Consider the following 24,829-nt stretch of genomic DNA (forward strand, 5'->3'; position numbering starts at 1 on the left):
TGGTTCACCAGCACCGTGTATGGCAGGTGACAGGTTTATTCACACAGTGTGTGTGCTCTGGCAGACGTCACAGTATGGAAAGAAAATGGTGAAAATTAGCTATGTTAAGGAACACATTTAACTGTACTTTACTGCGCTCCGCTTAGAGTGGGGAGGGCCAACAGTTTCGCGGGGGGGGCGACTCACTTAGACCAACATGACCGGATACAAAAACAAAGCACAGAGAGGAGCTCCGATCACAACACACACAGAGGGAGTGTGACTCCATTCTCTGCTCAGGGCGCCTTATAAAAATCCTGTGAATATATTATCGTCTTTTGACTTGTATAAATACTTAATGGATTGTTCATGGGATTTTTTTTTTTTTTAAAACGGTGAAGCTACTCACTGCCCGGCAGTCAAAGGGCGTCTCCCCAACATACCCAAGGAATCAAACAGATGCATAAAATGATTTAATAGTCCCAGTGGGAAATTCTGTAAGTGTTGCATCAGCAAAAAAGCAGGTTATGGTGGCAGAGCTGAGTAAACCCTCCAGTTAAAGGTTTTCCTTGACATGGTCTTGCATGTAGTGTCTGAGTTCAGAATGGTACTAAAAGAGCAAAATGTGCTTGAAAGATACAAGTGTATGGCTCATGGTGAAAGTACTTACACCCTATTTCATAACATAATCCCTTAGCTTGTTTTACCTTTTCATTTATATCACTTTTATTTATACCCCTATGTAGCTTTCATTTAAGATAAATATACTGTACATTCTTTAGCAAATGGAGAAACTGCTACATATTGGAACAACAGTATCACAGCCAGTCATAAAATGATTTACTGGCGCCACCAAGAGGTCATCCCTTCACACTGACACAAGCGTCTGGAATTTCAGGTATTGGAAACGCTGAAGCTGCAGTGATCCCAAAATTAAGTTGACAATGCATGACAGACCCATGAATCAAATATTCAGAGATTGTTTTGGTGCTTCAAGAAGTAAGCGCGGAACTGGAATGACTGAGTGACGGCAAATGTTGACTTTGAAGAAAAGAAAATGATAACCATACTCCTTTACAATAACATGTATTCAATTAGAAAACACATGGTCAAAAAATACATAAGATTGTTGAAATAATGCCACTATTTTTTAAGCTGAATATCTCATTCTAGGGATAAATAATATCTCCAATAAGCTGGGAGCCTCCTTCATTCGGGGAATGCTTTTAATAAGCTGATTTTGACAAGAAAGAGTTCCCACAAATGTTAAATACCGATTATTTTTATATTGTCTGATTGTGAGAAGAATACCATTTCTTTATTTCCCTTTCCTAATTTTTCACATGACGTATTTCAAACGTGGATCAAAATGTACAATTGTGAATTTATCAGGAACCCAGGTGTGAATCTGGGACCTGAATTGATAAAAACGTTGCCTAAAAACCAATCACACTTGACTGTTAATGAAGATTTCATTCCTGTCCAAAGCTTTCCTCGCATCTTCTCCATCTTAACAAATTCTCTCTACAAATTCCTCTTTTTTTTCAGGAGCCGATACACAACAAAGATGACCCCTAGTAAACTTACAAGAAGAAATGCAAAGAGGACGTAAAGTGCGACTTCAGCATCATGAGGCGAAAGCTCCAGCCCCAGGAAGTCCACCATGTTCAGATGCAGAACAGGGACGGTTGTATGAGTGTTCTTTGGAGTGGTCACAGTGGGAGCATTTGTAGCTGTTGAAAAAAAAATGGATGAGAAACAAGCAACATTTCATAACTATTCCTGTGGTATATTCCATGTGGTTTGTTTTTTTATCGTGTATGACCTGCATGCTGTTGTATTGCTCTTTGTTACCTTCAGGCTGAGGGTTCAAACAATCATGGGGCCCAGTGGCTGGATCTGGGAAGCCATTGCAGGTGATGATGGAGGAGTAGCGAGAGGCCGATTTTTTAGGGATGCGAGGAAGCGTGGGGTTGGAGCGGTTCACATAGAAAAGTCCAAATCGCTCAGAGTAGCCAGCAGCCCACTCAAAATTGTCCATCAGGGACCAGGCTGTATAGCCTCTCAGATCGACTCCATCCAGAACATGGGCTGAAAGACAACACATTAATACATAATAAAATTTGCTGGCATACGCTCCTAAGTGACCAAATTCTTCTTTTAATACCTTTCAGGGCCTGGTTGATGTAGTTCTCATAATAGTGTGTTCTGTGAATATCATTCAGGTCCACTGGTCCTCTTTCTGAGATCCCATTCTCTGTGACATAGATGGGCGGGTTTCCATACTCTTCCTTGATGAACTTGAGGATTTTCCTGAATCCAAATGGAGTGACCTTCAGCCAGAAGGAGCCAGATTCAATCCATGTGCGGTCGTGTGTGGTTCCAGTACCCCTGGATATTGGATTGGACATTCACTGATTATTAATCAAAAATGTCCTATGTATATATCAAAAATGTCCTATATATATATATATGTGTATCTGTTGCATTTAAACAGGCAACTGAAGAAATTATGACATCTATTTGTTGGTTTAATTCTTTCTTGTGTCCTCTGCTCGCAAACTATGAGACCAAGAAACCATCAAACATCACCAAGGTATAATTTTTTTAATTCAAGCCTACCTGTCACCTTCATAATCCTGCTGATTTCCCAAATCAACAGGGTATGAAAGGACTGAACAGTAATGGTTGAACCCAAAGTAATCATGAGTCCCTTTGATCCTCTTGATTTCTGCAGGAGTGAACTCGGGAAGCCTGAAGAAGAAACAGGTCTTATTGAAAAAAAATCCAATCTGAGATTTCTTCATGTACATCAAAAATGTCTCTCAGTCCTTAGACCTGCTTGTGATGGTCTAAAAACTATTGTTCATTTACCGTGACTTAGGGAGACCTGCAGCAAGGCTTCTTCTGTGAATGATTGTCTTCATTAAGTCAGGATAATCTCCATTGAAGATGGGATGTGCAAACCACCCGATGAAGAACTGCAGAATAAATCACATGTTCAAAGATTATTGTCAGTTAACTTGTAAGTCAACTTCCAAATGATACTATATTGGTGGCAATATCAAATCCCATATGGTCTAGCGGTTAGGATTCCTGGCTTTCACCCAGGTGGCCCGGGTTCAACTCCCGGTATGGGAAATCTAAATTCTTGAACTATCCCTACTTCATACATTCTGGTGATGTATGAATTTGACAGAGAATATATGTGAGAATGTGACATGTACTGTAAAAGCACTCTAAATGAAAGCACTATACAAATATGGTCCATTTACCATAATGCATCTGAGAATGTTTTTCTGAGCACTAATTTACCTGACACTATTTATTTCATCTTTCTTGTGAAGGTAAAAAAAGCTGTACAAAGTGCCACACTCAGTTCTGATCTTTACTCGTCTACCTGCAAGTAGCGCTTGGCTGCGTCCACGTCCTCCTGCTTGTATCGGTTCCGCGGCTCCACCCAATCAGAATTAATGGTAATGGAGATGATGCCACCCTGTGTTGCACGGTACTTGTCATTGTAGAGGTGCCAAGCTTCAGCATGGGCCTTGATCAGGTTGTGAGCTGCAATATACTGCTTACCCACAATGCCTGGAAACATTTGAATTGTTAAAACAGTGCTTTTAAGATCGTCCATCATAATACAGTATATGGTTTTTAAATGCACAACATTTTCCACCAATAGGCCACATACAGGATATGTTTGTGTGGGTAAGAATTGTTCATGGGATCTAAAATTTAAGCAAAAAACCCTGTTATCTCATACACTACTTATTGAGTAATAAGTGAAATATTGGTTATACACCACAAACTCTCTAAATTCTAGCTTTGATTAACCTCTTTATGAGTTCCTTGCATAAACATCAGTAATAAAGATTTGAAAAAAACAAGATTAAGAATTATTGGAAATACTGCGTGCATGGTTCAGGGGTATTTAACTGCCCCGTACGTGTTCACCCATGCTTCAAGCAGCATTTCATAAGGCTATTTCGGGCCAAAAAAGTTTATACCTATAAGCCCACATGTGGCCAAAATACCACCCACCTCAACTAGAGAAGCTCGGGCCTATATGGGTCTTGCATAAATAACCCAACTGGGCCCCACCTCAGTCTAGTCAAATCCCACGTTAAGCTCATTTGGGCCCTGGACAATTCCAAAAGCAACCTGTATTTAAACCAATTTATTAACTTTTAAAATCTCAAAAGAATGTTGTTTGATTACCTGGAGCAAATGTACCATATCCATAGCCAAGGTTTGCAACAATGTAGGGTTCATTTAGAGTGATCCAGAACTTCACTCTGCTTCCAAGTCGGCTGAATAAAACATTGGCATAATCTCTAAATCTGTGTACAATGGTTTCATTCTCCCAGCCCCCCACTTTCTGTAGAGTCAGGGGAAGGTCCCAGTGGTAAAGGGTGACCTGAAAAAAATTAAAGAAAGAAAATGTTTTCTGTCTTTTGTTTTGTTCAGGCAACACAAATTTTAACCCAATCAAAGTCTGAGATGTTCATTCCTAAACATGATAAATATCAATGTAAATGTCTGTAATCTTAACCAATAATATAAAAATCTGAACTGCCTACCTGTGGCTGAATATTAGCAGCTTCCAAAGCATCCAGTAATCTAAGGTAGTAACTCAATCCAGCTTCATTGATGTAGTTGTTGGTGCCATCAGGAAGTACCCTGGGCCAGGATATAGAGAAGCGATAGTGGGATACCTTCAACTTCTTCAGGACCTCCACATCGTTGTCAATCTTATTATAACTATCACAAGCAATATCACCATTGTCACTATTGCTCACTCTCAAAGGAGTATGGGCAAACTTGTCCCAGATGCTCAGTCCCTTTCCATGGGCTCTCCAGCTCCCTTCAATCTGAAAGCAAGAAAAGTAGTGTTATACTGCTAGCCATGGTCAAAACCCTGAGCGTCCTACAGCAACACTGTAAGATTCCTCAAAGTTGCCTTGAAAGTAAATGTAATGTAATAACTATCCGGACACTGCACCAAACCAGTGTGAAGTGATCTCCAACAACGTGCTGGCATTGCCTACCTGGTAGGAAGCACTGGCAGTACTCCAGCTAAAGGTTTTGGGAAATTCTCCGTAAAGCACCTGCTCATCGGCTGGTAATGGGAAACCATTGTCCTTCACAATCTGGTAATAATAATGAGCTGAGCGTTTGGGTGTCTTTGGGCGGTTTGGATTGGTGAAGTCCACATAGTAGAGCCCAAATCCAACTTTGTATCCATTAAGCCACTCAAAAGAATCCATGAGAGATGTTGCTATGTATCCTTTCACCTTCACACCATCAAGATTATGGGCTGCATTAAAGTAGAGCAATAGACAGGTATAATTAGAAAGAAAGATATTACATAATTAGCAATTTAAAAAAAGAAAGTTGACAGTTGTGGAATGGTGGCCTACATGTTGTTCATTATATTTCCATAGAATATGGTGAATGATGCAGAGACCAACAAGTGGCCCTTAAATATAACAGATTATCTTTTCTAAAAATCTAGAAACTAATGTAGGTACTCACCCTTTAAAGCTTCATCAATATAGGTTTTGTGATAAAATACTCTGTCTGTGTCATCAACTGTAGTCTTAGTGTCTGTAGCTACTCCATTCTCAGTAATGTAAATATCTGGCTCTCCATACTCCTCTCTGATCCAGTTGAGGAGTCTTCTCAAGCCCCATGCCACAGCTCTCTGCCCATTAATGGCTGTAGTTGGTGAATCACCTTCCTCTGCTTCTGACAAATCCCTGTCGTATTCATAAGATTGAGGTTTAAGTCTCAAGGTAGCGTGGTTTGCAATCCTTGTAGTGTAGTGATTTACACAGAACATGTCAGCAGTTCCCCTGATGAAGCTCTTTTCTTCTTCAGTGAAGGAAGGAAGTCTTGACTCTGAAAGACCTTGGAGTTCACTTTTGTTTCCAACATGCCACTTCATTGCATCAGGATAGTCACCATTCTTGAAAATAGGGTGTGCAAACCAGCCCAGTTGGAACTGCAGAGCGCGGTCTGCAGCCACCACTTCTCTGGGAACCGTAATATCTTTAGGTTCAATCCAATCCGCATTGAGGGCAATGGATACTTGACCACCTTGTGATTTTCGATACTTATCATCGTATGTGTGGTAGGCCTTGGCATGAGCTTTTATCAAGTTGTGTGCAACTCTGTATGGTGCAATTCCTGGATTTTTAACATTTGGCGGAAACTGTCCAAGTCCGTATCCTGACCATGCAATTGTGTGAGGCTGGTTGAAGGTCATCCAAAATTTCACTCTGTTTCCAAACGTGGCAAAGCAGAAATCACAAAAGTCGTTAAAAATGTCAATCATGTCTACGTTGTCCCATCCACTAATGTTCTGCAAAGCTTGCGGGAGGTCCCAGTGATAGAGTGTCACCATGGGGGTAATGTTATATGCTAAAAGACCATCAATGAGTCTGTTATAGTAGTCAACACCTTTCTGGTTCAGGGAGGTACGCTGACCATCAGGAAAGATCCTGGGCCAGGACAGAGAGAATCTGTACGACTTCACCCTCAGAGCTCGCAGCATGTAGAGGTCTTCATCAAGTCTGTGGTAACTGTCACAGGCCACATCTCCATTAGGATTACCAGGAATATTGCCGGTTATATGGGTGAATGTATCCCAGATGCTGGGCCCCTTCCCATCTGCATTCCAGCCACCTTCAATCTGGTACGCCGACGATGACACTCCCCAACTGAAGCCTTGAGGGAAGGTACCATAGTGGTAGAGTTTTCTCTGAAAATTAGTTTGGTTTGAGAATTTCCTCCAGACATCCTTAGCTTGTGATGGGACAGTAGAAGGTGACATTGAGGACACTCTATTTGACTTCATGTTTTTCAGTTCTGTTGAATGAAAGAAGTGTTTTTTGGAAGCAAAACCATTTTTCTCAATAACTTCAGAGTAAAAGTAGGCAGACTGCTTTGGAGTCCTGGGTCTGTCAGGTAGATCAAAGTTGATGTGGTGGAGACCAAACCGTTCACTGTAGCCTTGTGGACCCTCAAAACCATCCATGAGTGACTGGACAGTAAACCGCTGCACATCTACTCCATCCAAATGTATAGCTGTTGAAGAATAAAGACACTGAGCCACAAAACCTTATTCTAAACAACCTTCTACGACAACTAGAAACTCAATCATTAACAAACAAAATGTAACAATATCAGGTATTCTAGGGTAAAGGACACAAACACAATTGTTATTCCATTGATTTGTCCTAAAGGTGTATCTAAAATATTGACAGACAATTAAGATGTTTTAATCTCCCAACAGCATTACCTTTCAGGGCTTCATTGATGTAACTCCTCATGTACTCTATTCTGTCGGTGTCATTAAGAGTGTCCCCACTGTACTCAGTAGGCATCCCATTCCCAGTTATATAGATAGGCACTTTGGTAACATTCAAGTATTCTGTGGAAATGTAGTTTAGAAGCCTTCGGAGACCCCATGGTGTTGAATATATCCAGTCAGAAGCTGTAGAGGACCATGATGGATCCACATGTGTCTGGAAGTCACCAACCCCCTGAGGACCAGGGGTGCAGCCACCATTACTACTGTTGACCAACCGGGAGGTATAGTGGTTTAACCCTAAAAAGTCTGCTGTTCCATGAATCCTCTTTCTCTCTTGAGGAGTGAAAACTGGAAGCCTTGCAGGCTCTGAGTCGGGACACTCTCTTCTTTTCTCTTCAATTTGAGTCTTGAGTGTTGCAGGATAGTCTCCATCTACAAATATTGGATGTGCAAACCAGCCGAGCATAAACTGCAGGTAGCGATCTGCAGCTGCTATGTCTTCAGGACAGGAGGGGTCCATGGGCTCTGCCCAGTCAGAATTCAATGCAATGCCCACCTTCCCTCCTAGTTTCCTCCGGTACTTGTCATTGTAGACATGCCAGGCCTCAGCATGGGACTTGAGTATATTGTGAGTGGCCTGCAAAGCCGAAAATACTGTAAGGTAAATTTATAGGAATGGCACATAGTAGGATTTTTTAAAAATATAGTAGTGACTTTACATTCACCTGATACGAGGCAACCACATAGTCCATTATTCCAGGGGGATGCTCACCAGTGCCATACCCAACATGGCTCACCACCCAGGGGCTACTGAATGTGTTCCAGGTCTTGACCCTGTCTCCAAACCTGGAGAAGCAGAAGTCTGCATAATCCTTGAAGGCTTCAACAATGGAAGTGTTAGTCCATCCACCATGATCCTGGAGTGCCTGAGGCAGATCCCAGTGGTAGAGAGTGACAACAGGTTGTATGCCAGATTCAATGAGCGCATTGATCAGCTTGTCATAGTAGAGGATCCCTTTCTCTGATTGGCTGCCTCGATGGCCTGAGGGGAAAATACGGGCCCAGGAGATGGAAAATTGGTAGGTGTTGACATGAAGACCTCGCAGGAGGTAGACATCATAATCCACCTTGTGGAAACTGTCACAAGCTAGATCAGCTGTCTGATTTGCAAAGGCCAGGCCTTTGTGACCAAAGCGGTCCCAAATGGTCTCCCCCTTCCCACCTTCTGACCAGCCTCCTTCAACCTTGAAGGACTCACTTGAGGCGGCCCATTGGAAGTCCACTGGGAAGGATTCATTTAGGAAAGCATCTCGTTCAGATGAGGTCATGGTGGCAAAATTGCTCCAAGTTTTGCAGTAGGTTATGGAACATGATGATGTTTGAAGATCCTTTTTGTTGTGAGTGTCATCCCTTGAATTGATTTTATCAAAATTAAGAGAAGTTTAAAATGTTATTAGATGGGAATAACTGAGGAGAAATGCAACAAACTTTCTTTTGCATAGACAGTTTACAGATAAACCATGCTGCCAAAACATAATTTGCTACCACACATGCAGAGGTCCCCAAACATATTCAGTCAGAACCCCCTTTCATTGAAAAATATTATAGTACCTTCCTCTTTAAATATACATACACATAAGCACACACAGTACATAGTGTATAATAGTGTATGTGTATCAAACATAATATCCATTTTCGTACACCCACTACTTTAACCCCAAGCCCGTTAGCCCATTTAACTTTTAATTGTGAAATGTATTCACTATGTTTTCCTTTTATGTTACAAAGCAGAATTTACCTTTTTTTGTAGCTGAACAGGCCCGACAACATCACATAGATGGTTTAAGATAAAATGTAGATTAAATACTTCACTGTCAATATGAACTATAATACCTTTTAGGGATGGAGTCAGCTGGACGTAAAAGATCCACCATGTCAAACCCAAGAACACTTTGGTCTGCATTGCTCAGCACTGTAAAAGTATAATAAGTATGTATCATACAGTATATATCGTTAATGTGTCCTTCATTGTCTTAAAATGTTGATATAATTTGTCACAATATCACATAATTATAGAAAAGTGGAATGAGTTTCATGTATTGAAAAAATGTCTTAACTACTTAAATAACATGAATTACATAATCACATTAAATCAAGAATAGCTATATTTTTTACAGGGATGTAAATTAAAGTGTTATCTAAATCTAAAATCTGTTATTCAATCTGGTTTTCCAACTTAGAGTTTGAAGGACACTAAAGCAAAAAATACAATTCACTTATCTCAGGTGGAGACCCTTTATTATTCATATAAAAGATTACCTTCTATTATTTTGTTATCAGAGAGGAAGTGATAAGGGGAACTGTCGTTGATGTTCACCTCGTACAAAAGAATTGGTTTATTTCCACACTTTCCCTACAAGAAATCAGAAACATCCAGTTAAAAAAAATTGACTGTGTTAATATACTGCTTTTCTGGTCATATCCTACATCCACAGCACTTTACAGTACATGTCACATTCACCCATTCACACATACATTCATACAGTGCTTCTATACACAGCTCTTTTACTATCACATCATTCATACACAGCTGTCAAGGGCAATTTAGGGTTATGTGTCTTGCTCAAGGACACTTCCGCCCATGGACTGGAGGACCTGGGGATCCAACCATCAACCTTCTGGTTAGTGGACAACCCTCTCTATCTCTGAGCAATAACCACCCCCAGTTCAAATGCATGTAGCTCAATTATGAGGTTAAGAGAGCAAGGGCTTACTATTTATCATTTATCTGACTGCAGTACATACATGCTACATACCATGACATTTTTCAGTTCCTCCGCCAGGTTCTGTCCAGTGGTGCAGTCATACTGAACTTTAATAGACAGGAAATCTAAATATTTCTGAAAGAGAGGCGCAAATGTGAGTGTTGTGGGGTGTGGAAAGCTTTTCTTTCAGACAAATAAAAATGAACCTCTGATGTTTATCAGAGCTCTATCTATTAGGGAACATCTCGACATATTGGTAAGTTATCTTAGTACAGCATGATCAACACAATTCTTTCATTGATTTGCCTTCTTTATGTTTTATGCAATTGTGAGATCTTACTATCGTACCAGTTGTTGGGAGTCGCAGATGATTGGGATTTTACTGCCCCTTACCCCAACGGATACTTGTCCATCTGCAACAAATTTAATTTTAATTCAGCTATTAATTCACTGTGTCCTGCCACAATGAGTTCCCATTCTCCCCCCCCCCCACCTGCACAACCATTCTCCTTATCATGGCCTTTGACACACAGGGTAAATAGATATGAAAATTCTTATCTCCTCAAGCACTGCCATAACCACTTATATAATAAAACTGGACAACTGCAGCACAGCAGAAGATAAACTCGCCCAAAATATGATTATATGCCAAAGTAGCTCTGCCAAGCTGATTTTTGATAAATACTGTAATAAAGAATGAAAACAATTTATTGGTGTTTAAGTATCTATATAGCTATAAAAACAATTTTTATGAGAATGTTACTGGTGGAGGCAATTAACCTCTACACTAAGAGACATTGTAGACATAAAAGTAACTCAAGTAAAATTTGGAGGGGGAATGTGCATAAAAAGTTTTGCAAAACCTCTCAATTTCTCCATGTGATTTCTTGTGTTTGAATGTTTGTTACGCTTCATTAGTGTACTGGACCAAGCAGGAGAGTAGTGGGGGGGGGGGGGGGGGGGGGGGGGGGCACAAGAGGGGGGGGGGGCACAAGAGGTTAGAAATAAATGACTTGTTTGCATGAATCAGTTTTTAATTATGACTCACCAGATATTTCTGTGTAAATACAAATTAATATTTTTCCATTCCCTACAAACTACAAGTTTTAACATAAGAACTCATTGATGTTCATCTTTCCAATTATTCAAGTTCAGCACATAACACAACCAAATACGGATCTCCTACCTCTCCCAGGAAACAGCTGGTGGTAACGGCGATAGACTCTGCTGTGCGCATCGAGAGCATTTCGTAGCTCAGCACCCTTTAGCTCATCCAAGCTGCTCAGTGTCACCCAGGGGTCTCCCAGCTCTCCAAACTCCCCAAACACAAACTCTGCATACTGCTGAAACATGTCCACCAGCTCCTGGCTCTCCCAGCCTCCATACCTTGATCTCAGAGCCTGCGGCACAGTGGAGCCATGAAGAACAACCAGTGGCTGAAGGCCCACCTCCAGCAGTTGTCTCAGCAGACTGCGGTAACAGGTCACCACAGCCTGTTGGGGCTGGCTGGGGCGTCCTGTAGGTAGAAGCTGAGCCCATGACAGTGGCATTTTGAAGTGGGTCATCCCTCTGCTCTGGAGATACTCAAAGTATTGTCTAGAGCCAGGAGGTATGGGATGACTGCAGTCGAAGGTGTCCAACAATGCCCCATCAGATGCTTCTCCTTTCAGGCCTTCCATCTGTCCATTGGTAATGGGGCCAGCGAGGAACATGGCCTGATCCGGATCCTCGTGTCTCTGGCACATGCATCCATACAGAGTTATCAAACACAGAAAGACAAGTGTCCCCTGTAACGACATATTGTCAGAGTGAGGGGCAGTGTTCGAGACCTTAGGTAGCTATCCATTTATAGTAGTCCTGTTTACGAGCTTGAACTTTCAGTCAGACCAGTGTTTCATAATATTCACCACTGTAAGCTGGGGTAACCACTGCTGTGACGCTTTATGGTGTGTTTGGTATAAAGTGTGGTCACAGACTTGAATGCTCCTGATAAAATACAAAAGGTCAAACATGGAACAGAGCAGGGATTTATTAGGCTAAGGTAACAAAGAAATGTGCAGAGGTCAAAGAGCAAAAATATGATTTTATAAAACATTGATGAACGTAAGCACTTGAAGTAAAATGACCCAATAACTCAGGCAACACTGTAGTGAAATAGTAGATCTAGTGGTGTTGCAGGTTTTTGTCAAGTTCCAGCTTAGATTTGAAATGTTCTATATTCTGACATTGCTATCAAAAACTACTTTTCAAAGAGTTACAACTTTACATTTTCTAAACTAGAGGGAGAAATTTACTGTAAAAGGGAATCTTAAAATTCTCCATCTGTTAACAGCCTCATCTGCAGTGATGTCTTGTTTATCTCAGTATTTATACGATAGGGCCTTGTGTTGTGTGTAAGCTTTACTGACCTTTATCAATGATCAGAAGGAACTGCAGCAAGTGGTAAAAAAAACATTGTCATCACACACACTCACACGTGAGCTGACTGACGTGCTTGATAAGAGTTTTATATTATAATAGGCTATTGTAACATCTATTAATGGTAAACTATATATATATTATGAAAATAATTAAATATTAATATACTTTACATGATGATAGTGTCAGGCATTGTGTGTTCTTGTAGTGACTGGTTATTTTTTAATTTGACCAGAAAAAGGGTATTGTTAAGATGTATATACATTTGGAAAAAAAGGTAAAAAGTTAAAAGTTTATGTAACTAAAATGTTTTTTTTTATGTATATCTGTGCAACTAACACAACATGGAGGAGTGAAATTTACTACCTGTGTTTATCTCTTATTTATCATTGAACCTTGAATTGCCAGGGAGGAAGAGATGATAATTTCCATGTAGGGGGTAACTTTGTGTCATCTGTTTTCTAGGAAAAATAACAGATCTTCTTTTGTGTGTTGATGCAAAAGCGGGTTGCGACAACACATTGGAAAAACACACCCAAAGACCCTCATGACCACTGATTTCATTATTAAATTCTTTACATTAAGTAGGCTACACATGCAAATCAATTTACAAATGTAAATGTGTCCGTACCTGGTTAGATGAATGAAGAAAGTGTGCATCAAAATATAATCAATTATATTGTACATGTGAGTATAAATCTATCTTTATATTATTATTATATACAGACAGAATGCAAAGAATCCTTAATTTTTTATTCATATTTTCCCTATATATTATGTTCTTCCTTGAGACACCATTGCAGGATTTCCATATACTTCTTTGATGAATCAGTCTTTAACCTGTCAACAAGAGCAATAAGAGATTTGATGAGCCCTACTTCTGCAACCCAATAGAAAATGTGGAGGTAGATTGTGATGGGTACCGTGATAGCTGACGCACAACATACTAGAGTTGATCTAAAACAAACAAGATAGATATACAGTAGTTGGGGGGAAAAATGCAGGTTCCTGATGAAAAAAACTTTCACTAACCTGAACTTAATCAGTGAATCAGTCAGACAACTGCTGAAATTAGCTCTTTCACGCCTGCACATCACTTATAAATTGCACAGCATGAAATAGAATAAGCATATCGCAACCGCATGTATATTTCATTGTCTTCAGACATGTGTACATGTGCGAGTCCAGAGTCTTCCTGACTATCACGAAGCTGCAATAAACCACGGTCAGTTGCGCCACTTGGATGTGATATCGATCTTAATTGTCCAAAGATGCAATAGAAGAAAACACCATTGCTTTAAAGAGCCTGGCTATCTGAAGATAATATCAGTCCACCCTTTTCAAACCACAATGAAGAACCTGTTGTGGCTTGTGTGTCTGTATGTGTTGTGTCTGCGTGAGTGCTGGAGCAGTGAGGTGAACGGACAGGAGAGCTTCATGCTTCTTGCTGGCCCTCTGCCTAAACAGCTAGTGAGAGGCTCAGGCAGCGGGGTGAATGATGCCTTTGACTGCAGTCATCCCATACCTCCTGGCTCTAGACAATACTTTGAGTATCTGCAGAGCAGAGGGGTGACCCACTTCGAAGTGCAGCTGTCATGGGCACAACTTCTACCTACAGGACGCCCCAGCCAGCCCCAACAGGCTGTGGTGACCTGTTACCGCAGTCTGCTGAGACAACTGCTGGAGGTGGGCCTTCAGCCACTGGTTGTTCTTCATGGCTCCACTCTGCCGCAGGCTCTGGGATCACGGTATGGAGGCTGGGAGAGCCAGGAGCTGGTGGACATGTTTCAGCAGTATGCAGAGTTTGCCTTTCAGGAGTTTGGAGCACTGGCACACTCATGGCTGTCACTGAGTGACTTGGGCACTGTTTGGCATGATTGGGAGCACGCGGTTGCGCCACAGCCTCTGCAAAATATCCTCCATCTCCACAGGAACATTTACCAGCTCTACCATCAACAGTTTCCTGAAAACGGTGGGTAAAACCAACAGTGAATTGAGAGATGATTACAGATATGATTGATACGAAGTTTTCGGGGTTTGTGACTATTTTTATTAGTTGAATAGAACATGAGCTATGTTTGCGTTGCCACTCAGAATCACTTGTAAAGATGACTGCTTTATGGCTAACTGATACTGACACCCTACACACCATTAGATTACATGTGTCCTCAGATTCCCTGTGTTTTTCATGCCTGTTTCAGTAATCAGTCCAGGTGAGCACAAGTAAAAAAAACCCTCTAAGGTCCAATACACTGCTGTTAAGAGAGCCGTTATGCTTGTATGTTCACAGGGAGACGTCTGTCAATTGGTTTGAGGGCAAGAGATGTGGTTATTATTCCTCAGATTAAAGCTTCCACAACAGTAAGTTGCTCCTTCCGTTCTCGTATGTGAACCTTTATAACCCTTCATCCTCCATTATATAAAACAAATAAGGTCCAATTTTAAATCCAGAAAAATAAACCTTTTTTTGGTCAAAGTGATACTATAACATGTGTGTCTTCATGTAAAGCTTCCATCTTCAAACAACTTACCATAGACCTTATGGTGCACATGGAGTACAAGTGCATGGAAATAATTGATTTTGCAATAATTTTATAGATACAGCTGTACATTTACCAGTTACAGAGACAGTGTCTTACACATTAACAAAATCTTTTTTTCATGAAGGGACAGGAGTATAATAACATACTGTTCTGTATCTCCTGTTTGGAGCAGATGGATTTCTTGTCAATCCACATTGAATATAACTGTGTCTCCACATCAAAGTTTGCAGAGGAGCTGAGGAGCTTACAGGTAAAGTAATCAGTGAAAGGTGTGTCTTCTACCTTTGCATTTCATATTACACTACAAACACGTGCATGTTATGCTATGTTGTAGCTGTCCAGTGGGAACTTGCCTTTACTGATCTACAAGATGACTGCTCATGATTGTTCTTACAATCAGTTCCAGCTCCTTGGTAGTTTTCTGCAAGGTAATGTAATTAGAACACACCTAATATTCATATCACATTTTATCTAATTTTCAATTTAGTATGAATATATACATATATTGCCTCTTTCTCAATGTCTACAATGCCTCTAAAACAGGAAATACACAAATTAATTAGGTCTGTGACAATTCCTTTGGAGTTTATAACTGTGCCTGTGGTTCTAATACCAGTCAATAACATATGCATCTGTATACATGCAATCAAAATAAATTAGCTAGTGTAGGTGCATTCTGCTTAAGGTTAAAATCTGTTGTACACTTTAAACACAATTGTGACTAAATCGGCAAAAAAAAGAAAAGGATTATGAGTGACATTTAAAAAATAATCAACACTATTTTATCCAAGGTGTTTTTGATAACCAATAAGAAGATAACTTAGAATAATCAAGGCTGTTGTGAACTCCAATATCATAAACCTTTACAGTACAATAATCATAAAACTTTACTTCCTTGGCAGTGTTATCATATGGCAGTGATTTTTGTAAATTGTTCTTACTATGGGCCAGAAAAGGTTTTCCAAGGAAAATCATGTACATGACGGAGAATAGCCTTAGAATTTTATTTTCTAAGTTCATGCATCAAACTACACAGTTACACACTCTGTCCAACAGACAGTCAATGCATATCATTTAAAGTAAAGAATTGTCATTACAACAATTTTATGTCTGTACTTAAATTACCAAGGCTGAGAGGTTTGTCAAATAACCTTCGGCAACTCTTTTGTGAACACTGCACAGTCCTGAACAACAATAACCTGAACATTGTGGGATGTGACATGATGGACATTCTGGGTAAGCTGGAGATGCAGGATGCTCAAGCCAGGTAAGAGTTTGCCTCATTAAAATTCAAATATCTATATCTACTGTCAAAGTTTCTTCATGTTGTTTTATGACTATCTTTTATCCAAAACTGACAGCATTCCAGGTTACTCCGGGACGACAGGGACCAGAAACAGTTATGAGAGTGTGTGGGATATGTTTAAGGCCCAGACTACGTCAGAGCGAGATCTTCTGCTCAAAGATGCCTTCCCTGCAGATTTCCAATGGGCCACTTCAAGTGAGTCCTTCAAGGTTGAAGGAGGCTGGTCAGAAGGTGGGAAGGGGGAGACCATTTGGGACCGCTTTGGTCACAAAGGCCTGGCCTTTGCAAATCAGACAGCTGATCTAGCTTGTGACAGTTTCCACAAGGTGGATTATGATGTCTACCTCCTGCGAGGTCTTCATGTCAACACCTACCAATTTTCCATCTCCTGGGCCCGTATTTTCCCCTCAGGCCATCGAGGCAGCCAATCAGAGAATGGGATCCTCTACTATGACAAGCTGATCAATGCGCTCATTGAATCTGGCATACAACCTGTTGTCACTCTCTACCACTGGGATCTGCCTCAGGCACTCCAGGATCATGGTGGATGGACTAACACTTCCATTGTTGAAGCCTTCAAGGATTATGCAGACTTCTGCTTCTCCAGGTTTGGAGACAGGGTCAAGACCTGGAACACATTCAGTAGCCCCTGGGTGGTGAGCCATGTTGGGTATGGCAGTGGTGAGCATCCCCCTGGAATAATGGACCTTGTGGTTGCCTCGTATCAGGTGAATGTAAAGTCACTTCTATATTTAAAAAAAAATTCCTATAAATATACCTTACAGTATTTTCGTCTTTGCAGGCCACTCACAATATACTCAAGTCCCATGCTGAGGCCTGGCATGTCTACAATGACAAGTACCGGAGGAAACTAGGAGGGAAGGTGGGCATTGCATTGAATTCTGACTGGGCAGAGCCCATGGACCCCTCCAGTCCTGAAGACATAGCAGCTGCAGATCACTACCTGCAATTTATGCTCGGCTGGTTTGCACATCCCATATTTGTAGATGGAGACTATCCTGCAACACTCAAGACTCAAATTGAAGAGAAAAGAAGAGAGTGTCCCGACTCAGAGCCTGCAAGGCTTCCAGTTTTCACTCCTCAAGAGAGAAAGAGGATTCATGGAACAGCAGACTTTTTAGGGTTAAACCACTATACCTCCCGGTTGGTCAACAGTAGTAATGGTGGCTGCACCCCTGGTCCTCAGGGGGTTGGTGACTTCCAGACACATGTGGATCCATCATGGTCCTCTACAGCTTCTGACTGGATATATTCAACACCATGGGGTCTCCGAAGGCTTCTAAACTACATTTCCACAGAATACTTGAATGTTACCAAAGTGCCTATCTATATAACTGGGAATGGGATGCCTACTGAGTACAGTGGGGACACTCTCAATGACACCGACAGAATAGAGTACATGAGGAGTTACATCAATGAAGCCCTGAAAGGTAATGCTGTTGGGAGATTAAAACATCTAAATTGTCTGTCAATATTTTAGATACACCTTTAGGACAAATCAATGGAATAACAATTGTGTTTGTGTCCTATACCCTAGAATACCTGATATTGTTACATATTGTTTGTTAATGATTGAGTTTCTAGTTGTCATAGAAGGTTGTTTAGAATAAGGTTTTGTGGCTCAGTGTCTTTATTCTCTCAACAGCTATACATTTGGATGGAGTAGATGTGCAACGGTTTACTGTCCAGTCACTCATGGATGGTTTTGAGGGTCCACAAGGCTACAGTGAACGGTTTGGTCTCCACCACATCAACTTTGATCTACCTGACAGACCCAGGACTCCAAAGCAGTCTGCCTACTTTTACTCTGAAGTTATTGAGAAAAATGGTTTTGCTTCCAAAAAACACTTCTTTCATGCAACAGAACTGAAAAACATGAAGTCAAATAGAGTGTCCTCAATGTCACCTTCCACTGTCCCATCACAAGCTAAGGATGTCTGGAGGAAATTCTCAAACCAAACTAATTTTCAGAGAAAACTCTACCACTATGGTACCTTCGCTCAAGGCTTCAGTTGGGGAGTGTCATCGTCGGCGTACCAGATTGAAGGTGGCTGGAATGCAGATGGGAAGGGGCCCAGCATCTGGGATACATTCACCCATATAACCGGCAATATTCCTGGTAATCCTAATGGAGATGTGGCCTGTGACAGTTACCACAGACTTGATGAAGACCTCTACATGCTGCGAGCTCTGAGGGTGAAGTCGTACAGATTCTCTCTGTCCTGGCCCAGGATCTTTCCTGATGGTCAGCGTACCTCCCTGAACCAGAAAGGTGTTGACTACTATAACAGACTCATTGATGGTCTTTTAGCATATAACATTACCCCCATGGTGACACTCTATCACTGGGACCTCCCGCAAGCTTTGCAGAACATTAGTGGATGGGACAACGTAGACATGATTGACATTTTTAACGACTTTTGTGACTTCTGCTTTGCCACGTTTGGAAATAGAGTGCAATTTTGGATGACCTTCAACCAGCCTCACACAATTGCATGGTCAGGATATGGACTTGGACAGATTCCGCCAAATGTTAAAAATCCAGGAATTGCACCATACAGAGTTGCACACAACCTGATAAAAGCTCATGCCAAGGCCTACCACACATATGATGATAAGTATCGAAAATCACAAGGTGGTCAAGTATCCATTGCCCTCAATGCAGATTGGATTGAACCTAAAGATGTTACGGTTCCCAGAGAAGTGGTGGCTGCAGACCGCGCTCTGCAGTTCCAACTGGGCTGGTTTGCACACCCTATTTTCAAGAATGGTGACTATCCTGATGCAATGAAGTGGCATGTTGGAAACAAAAGTGAACTCCAAGGTCTTTCAGAGTCAAGACTTCCTACCTTCACTGAAGAAGAAAAGAGCTTCATCAGGGGAACTGCTGACATGTTCTGTGTAAATCACTACACTACAAGGATTGCAAACCACGCTACCTTGAGACTTAAACCTCAATCTTATGAATACGACAGGGATTTGTCAGAAGCAGAGGAAGGTGATTCACCAACTACAGCCATTAATGGGCAGAGAGCTGTGGCATGGGGCTTGAGAAGACTCCTCAACTGGATCAGAGAGGAGTATGGTGATCCAGAGATTTACATCTCTGAGAATGGAGTAGCTACAAAATCAAAGATGACTGCAGATGACTTTGCCAGAGTATTTTATTTGAAAACCTATATTGATGAGGCTCTCAAAGGTACACTGACATGAATAGAGTTCTTAAGATAAATGCTATTTATTGTCACGACTGATGACTGCGAAAGTTTTAGACAATTTATTTGTGCTCGTGTGTGTGTTTTGATAACAGCCTATGACATTGATGGTGTGAAGGTGAAGGGATTTATAGCAACATCTCTCATGGATTCTTTTGAGTGGCTTAATGGCTACAAAATTGGATTTGGGTTACACCATGTGGACTTCACCAATGCAAACCGACCAAGGACACCCAAGTACTCAGCTCATTACTACTACCAAGTCATAAAGGACAATGGTTTCCCCATACCAGATGATGAGAAGATGCTTTATGGACATTTCCGCAAGGATTTCATTTGGAGTACTGCAACAGCATCATACCAGGTAACTGTTTGGATTAAGCCCTGTCCTTAATGCTTGATCACGGAGGTGCACACATATTCCTCATTCTATTTTTGTCTACTTAAATCTCTGTTTTACATTTACTGTTTCCAGATTGAAGGAGGATGGAGAGCAGATGGAAAAGGTCTCAGCATTTGGGACAAATTTGCTCACACTCCCCTCCGCGTGTTCAATGATGACAATGGGGACATAGCATGCGACAGTTACAATAAAGTAGAAGAGGATGTTGCTATATTGAAGCAACTTAAAGTGACCCATTATCGTTTCTCCATATCCTGGTCCAGGGTGCTTCCTAATGGCACCACCAATCACATAAATGAGGCTGGACTCAACTACTACCACAGACTGGTGGATGCACTGCTTGCTGCAAACATCCAACCTCATGTATGTGTAATTCTTGCCAGCATTTTAAAAGAATGTTTTCAATGTAATAGTTGGTACATGGTAAATCATAACTATTTTTCCTGCTGTCAGATCACCCTCTACCACTGGGACCTACCACAAGCTCTGCAGGATATTGGGGGCTGGGAGAATGAAAATATAATTTTCAAATTCAGAGACTATGCTGACTTTATCTTTAGTCGTCTTGGTCACAAAGTGAAATTTTGGATCACTATTAATGAGCCGTACAATATAGCCAATATCGGCCATGGCTATGGAGCAGCTGCCCCAGGTACTGTATGTCGCTATGTAATTATCTCAATCTTACGCACATCTCACACCGATGTACGCTTGTTTGTTTGGTTAGGGAAAATTGATTACATTTTATCAGAATAGTATGGTGCACTGGTATGGCAAGTTATATTCCTATTTCACTGTTTGTGGCACAAGTGGTAAGCTCATGAAGACATTTAAAAATGTGGCCAAGTAAGAGATTAGAATCTGTGCATTTTGAAACTTCATCTGTTCTCAGTTTCATCCTTTTAGACCCTTTGAACCCAAAACAAGTATACAGCACAGCTAAAACCACAAAAAGTATGTAGATAAACAAATCTGAAAATGTGGCTGTTACTCTGTGTCTCCAGGGATCAGTTTGCGACCAGGCACTCTGCCCTATATTGTGGGTCATAACCTAATTAAAGCTCATGCTGAGGCTTGGCACCTCTACAATGACAATTACCGGGCCAAACAGAAAGGAATTATCTCCATCACCATCAACTCTGACTGGTCAGAGCCCAGAAATCCCTACAAGCAGGAGGACTATGATGCTGCAAAACGTGTGGTGCAGGTACATTTCTGAAAAGGGAACTCCTACGAATTTGTTACACTCTTTATCATTTGCTGGGTGTATGCATAGTCTTTTCATATTTAACAAGGAACGTGCATGGCAATAATTGCAGTCTCTAATAGTTGTTTTGTCTCTCTTTGTGCAGTTCTATATTGGCTGGTTTGCCCATCCTATATTTAACGGAGACTACAGTGACACGATGAAGACAATTATTCGAGAGCGAAGTTTAGCTGGTGGCCTGCTAAAATCTCGGTATTATAAACACGATTATTAAATTCTAAAAGAGAAATAATGGAAAATTGTCATCTGTAGCATTGTGAGATAAAATACAAAATTAGGAAGAACCTATAATTACCTACTTTTTTTGCATTTTACAGTTTATTTTTCTGCATTATAATTGCCCTATTTCACTTAATTTGTGCTAGGCTGCCTGAGTTCTCTCCTGAGGAGATTAAGAGAGTTAAGGGTACCTATGATTATTTTGGGTTCAACCATTACACCACTGTCCTGGCATTCCCTGTGGATTACGGGAACCTTCAACACTATGATGCTGATAGGTAAGCAAGTACAACATTACCCACAGAACAGTAACCTCTTTACCTTCATTTTTTGAATATTTCATGAGCACAGCTCATAAAATAGGCAATTTTATTTAGCCAATTAGAAAAATTCATACCATTGAACTGATTTGATCTTCGCAGGGGTGCAGGGACAATTGCTGATCGTACCTGGCTGGATTCAGGCTCATCCTGGCTAAAGGTCTCACCATTTGGATTCCGGAGGATTTTAAATTTTATAAAGGAGGAGTATGGAAATCCACCCATCATCGTCACCGAGAATGGCATGTCAGAGCGGGGGCCTGTAGACCTAAATGATATTCACAGGAGCTACTACTACGAAAAATACATCAACCAGCTGCTGAAAGGTATGAGATACTTTGAGGATCAGGTCAAACAAAAGGGAGACATTTACCAACAGTTTGACAGGAAAGATCGTGTGCTTCTGCAGTCAAAACTACGTTCATTTTCACCTTCACTTTCAGCTTACTTGCTAGATGGTGTGGACATCCGTGGTTACACAGCTTGGTCGCTGATGGACAACCTAGAATGGGCCACTGGCTTTTCAGAGAGATTTGGCCTTTTCTACGTCAATCGGTCAGACCGTTCGCTTCCTCGAGTGGCCAAGTCCTCTGTTGCTGTCTATTCCACCATCATCAACTGCAATGGATTCCCTGACCCCGCCTCAGGGCCCCATGAGTGCTTGATCCCCGGGCCTGAAGGTAACTGATGCAGAGTCGCCGAGATAACTGTTTTGGTTGATTCATGTGACGAGCTGAAACAGAACAGTAGGAGCTCTCTGAGATCGTCACTTAAATGAATTGATTACAGTTGATTGCAAACAATATACACGCTGTCCAAGGGTGCAAAATAAATCCATCCGTTTGCAGCTTCAGAGCTCACCTATTAAAGCAATGACTCACTTTCATTCGTGCAAAAAAACAAGTTGCTGTTTTACAGAGTTGTGAGCTCGATTTGCTGTCAGAATATTGAGTGAGAGATATAATGTGAATTAGCAAGAGACGCTGGTAGGTGGGTTTTTGTTGTCCAGCCGCTTCTTTATGCTTTCAGTCTAGATGCTAAGTTAATGTGTGGCTCATGTTTAACTGAGCCACATAAGAATGGTAATGAGAAAGCTCCGTCTCCCTTAGATTTGAGCCTCGACTGTGGAACAACTAGTAAAGACCCACCTGAGGATCTAAGGCTGTGAGCCGGCTTGTAGGGGATCAGCATTTCATTCATGTAGCTTGGAGCAAGACCAAGCTGTGCCTTAAAAGTAATTAGTAAAAAGTAATTATTTTTAATCAAAATCAATTCTAAAATGAAGTGAAGCTAAAACTGGGGTTATGCGATGCCATCTATTAAAACCAGTGAGAAGCCTATCTCAGTTAAGAAGAAAATAAAACTAACCTGGTTTTGATTTACACTTGAAGTCAGCAATCTTTTAAAAATGAATACGATAACCTTGGTGTCTTTTCTGCAGGAACAAGTTCGCCGATCACCGATGACACCGTGAAATTCCTGGGAATTAATCTTTCGACCAGCGATGCTGAGGCCGGACTTTACACTACATTTGCGCTACTGATAGTTGCAGTGTTTGGAGCTATTTGTTCAGGATTTTGCTTCTTATGGATTCGAAAACAATCCAAGACAAAACGGTATGTAGAAACTTTGAAGATGGAAAGGAGGTTTTGATTGTGATCATGCAGAGTTGAATAACACGCCAAACTGTATCAGTAAATGTCTAAGCTGTCAATTTGCTGCATGTTAATGAAGTTGAAGATAAAATATTTTTAGACATTCTTTAAAAATAACTTTACTGTCCCTAACACGTGTACTTTATTTAGCTTTTTTCATCCAATAACATTTTAATAAAGCTCTCAATACTGAATTTATGATTATAAATATATAATTTTCCCATGTTGCAAATAATAAGATGTCTGTTAAAATGATTCTGTACAACACTGACTCTCTGTGAGTTTGTTTTTATGGCAGCCCTCCTTCCTGTATTAAAAACTGTTCTGAATGCATCATTTCCCTTTTTTTGGTTAAATGAAGCAATTTAGGAAGTAAATGTTTGCTAAATCAGGCACAGATTCACACTTCATAATTGTATTCTACCAGTGGCTGGTGGATAACAAATTTGCCACTTAAGTAGTTATAGACTGCACAAATGTTTCTTTAAAGGCTCTATAACTTCCCAGCCCCCTGTGAAAAACCTTTGGCAACCAGAAGAAACACAACCACTCCAATGCCTGCAGCCAGGGATAATTTGTTTTTCTTCACCAAATATCACAAAGCATAAACGTTTTTGAGAATTATTTTTTTGGGGAGTTTTTCCCTGGGCCTTATTTATTACCGAAATATTTCCTAATTTCCTTATCTTTGGGTATATGATGAACACCATCTGCACTTCGATATTGCACTATACACAAAATACTGATATGTGACTCGCCGAGGTGAGACATCTGTTGCAATACTCGATGTGTGGCAATGATGTGTATGTGAGAGGCTGATTTGTTGCCATTGGTTGTGTAAGAAAAAAAGGTCCACCTTTCAGCTGAATATTGTTGTTGCTGTAATATTGGTTGATTTGTGGTTAAAGACCAAATCATGTGGTGTTTTAGATCTAGTAGCAATGTCCAGAGAAACTATAATTTGTAATTAATTTATACCACTAGTTCATCTGTAGGAATCACCAAAATCCACTAGAGGTCAGTGCAGACTCAATTTTAGTCCTTCAACTCATATATATATATATATATATATATACACATATATATATATATATATATATATATATATACATATATACATATATATACATATATATACATATATACATATACACATATATATACACACATATATATATACATATATATACACACATATATATATACATATATATATACACATACATATATACATACATATACATATACATATATATACATACATATATATACATACATATATACATACATATACATATATATATACATATACATACATATACATACATATATACACATACATATACATACATATATATATACATATACATACATACATATATACATATACATACATACAT

At 40.4% G+C, this 24,829-nt stretch overlaps 2 protein-coding genes and 1 non-coding gene across 4 annotated transcripts; 2 read left to right on the top strand and 1 right to left on the bottom strand.

Moving 5' to 3' along the window:
• Nucleotides 1–115: 115 nt before the first annotated feature.
• Nucleotides 116–11,892, bottom strand: LOC118283173 (lactase-phlorizin hydrolase-like). Its single transcript, XM_035604902.2, has 17 exons — nt 11,249–11,892; nt 10,411–10,475; nt 10,114–10,197; nt 9,617–9,710; nt 9,191–9,269; nt 8,023–8,707; nt 7,286–7,934; nt 5,518–7,071; nt 5,031–5,299; nt 4,563–4,853; nt 4,201–4,399; nt 3,380–3,570; nt 2,854–2,960; nt 2,602–2,733; nt 2,147–2,370; nt 1,834–2,070; nt 116–1,712 (listed from the first exon to the last, which is right to left on the bottom strand). The coding sequence occupies exons 1-17, from the start codon at nt 11,859–11,861 to the stop codon at nt 1,504–1,506; spliced, it is 5,682 nt and encodes a 1,893-aa protein (XP_035460795.1). The 5' UTR covers nt 11,862–11,892; the 3' UTR covers nt 116–1,503.
• On the top strand, nt 3,049–3,120 carry trnae-uuc. The gene has a single exon. It is a non-coding gene; the product is annotated as a tRNA-Glu (tRNA).
• A 1,877-nt stretch (nt 11,893–13,769) lies between the features above and the next one.
• LOC118283141 (lactase-phlorizin hydrolase) lies at nt 13,770–23,694 on the top strand. Of its 2 annotated transcripts, none has more exons than XM_047337456.1 (17): nt 13,770–14,452; nt 14,771–14,841; nt 15,193–15,273; nt 15,358–15,451; nt 16,206–16,290; nt 16,385–17,057; nt 17,132–17,780; nt 17,996–19,549; nt 19,661–19,929; nt 20,041–20,331; nt 20,422–20,620; nt 20,973–21,175; nt 21,321–21,427; nt 21,601–21,732; nt 21,877–22,100; nt 22,218–22,454; nt 23,216–23,694. In XM_047337456.1, exons 1-17 carry the CDS (start codon nt 13,831–13,833, stop codon nt 23,425–23,427), a joined length of 5,703 nt encoding a protein of 1,900 aa, XP_047193412.1. In that variant the 5' UTR covers nt 13,770–13,830; the 3' UTR covers nt 23,428–23,694. The 2 variants fall into 2 exon arrangements, with proteins under 2 accessions (XP_047193412.1, XP_035460752.2); XM_035604859.2 differs by having other exon boundaries at nt 15,196–15,273.
• Nucleotides 23,695–24,829: the final 1,135 nt, after the last annotated feature.

Source organism: Scophthalmus maximus, chromosome 14 (assembly GCF_022379125.1).
Source record: "Scophthalmus maximus strain ysfricsl-2021 chromosome 14, ASM2237912v1, whole genome shotgun sequence".
In the NCBI taxonomy this organism is placed as follows: Eukaryota; Metazoa; Chordata; class Actinopteri; order Pleuronectiformes; family Scophthalmidae; genus Scophthalmus; species Scophthalmus maximus.

What these genes read in the sequence shown, in the direction of transcription:
- LOC118283173 (XM_035604902.2), bottom strand. Translation starts at nt 11,861, where the DNA reads ATGTCGTTACAGGGGACACTTGTCTTTCTGTGTTTGATAACTCTGTAT. An exon ending in TGATAACAAAATAATAGAAG is followed by an intron (nt 9,270 to 9,616) that starts GTAATCTTTTAT and finishes ATACTTTTACAG; the next exon opens with TGCTGAGCAATGCAGACCAA. An exon ending in TATTGATGAAGCTTTAAAGG is followed by an intron (nt 5,300 to 5,517) that starts GTGAGTACCTAC and finishes ACTTTAATGCAG; the next exon opens with CCCATAATCTTGATGGTGTG.
- LOC118283141 (XM_047337456.1), top strand. Translation starts at nt 13,831, where the DNA reads ATGAAGAACCTGTTGTGGCTTGTGTGTCTGTATGTGTTGTGTCTGCGT. An exon ending in CATCAATGAAGCCCTGAAAG is followed by an intron (nt 17,781 to 17,995) that starts GTAATGCTGTTG and finishes TTCTCTCAACAG; the next exon opens with CTATACATTTGGATGGAGTA. An exon ending in CAACACTATGATGCTGATAG is followed by an intron (nt 21,733 to 21,876) that starts GTAAGCAAGTAC and finishes TGATCTTCGCAG; the next exon opens with GGGTGCAGGGACAATTGCTG.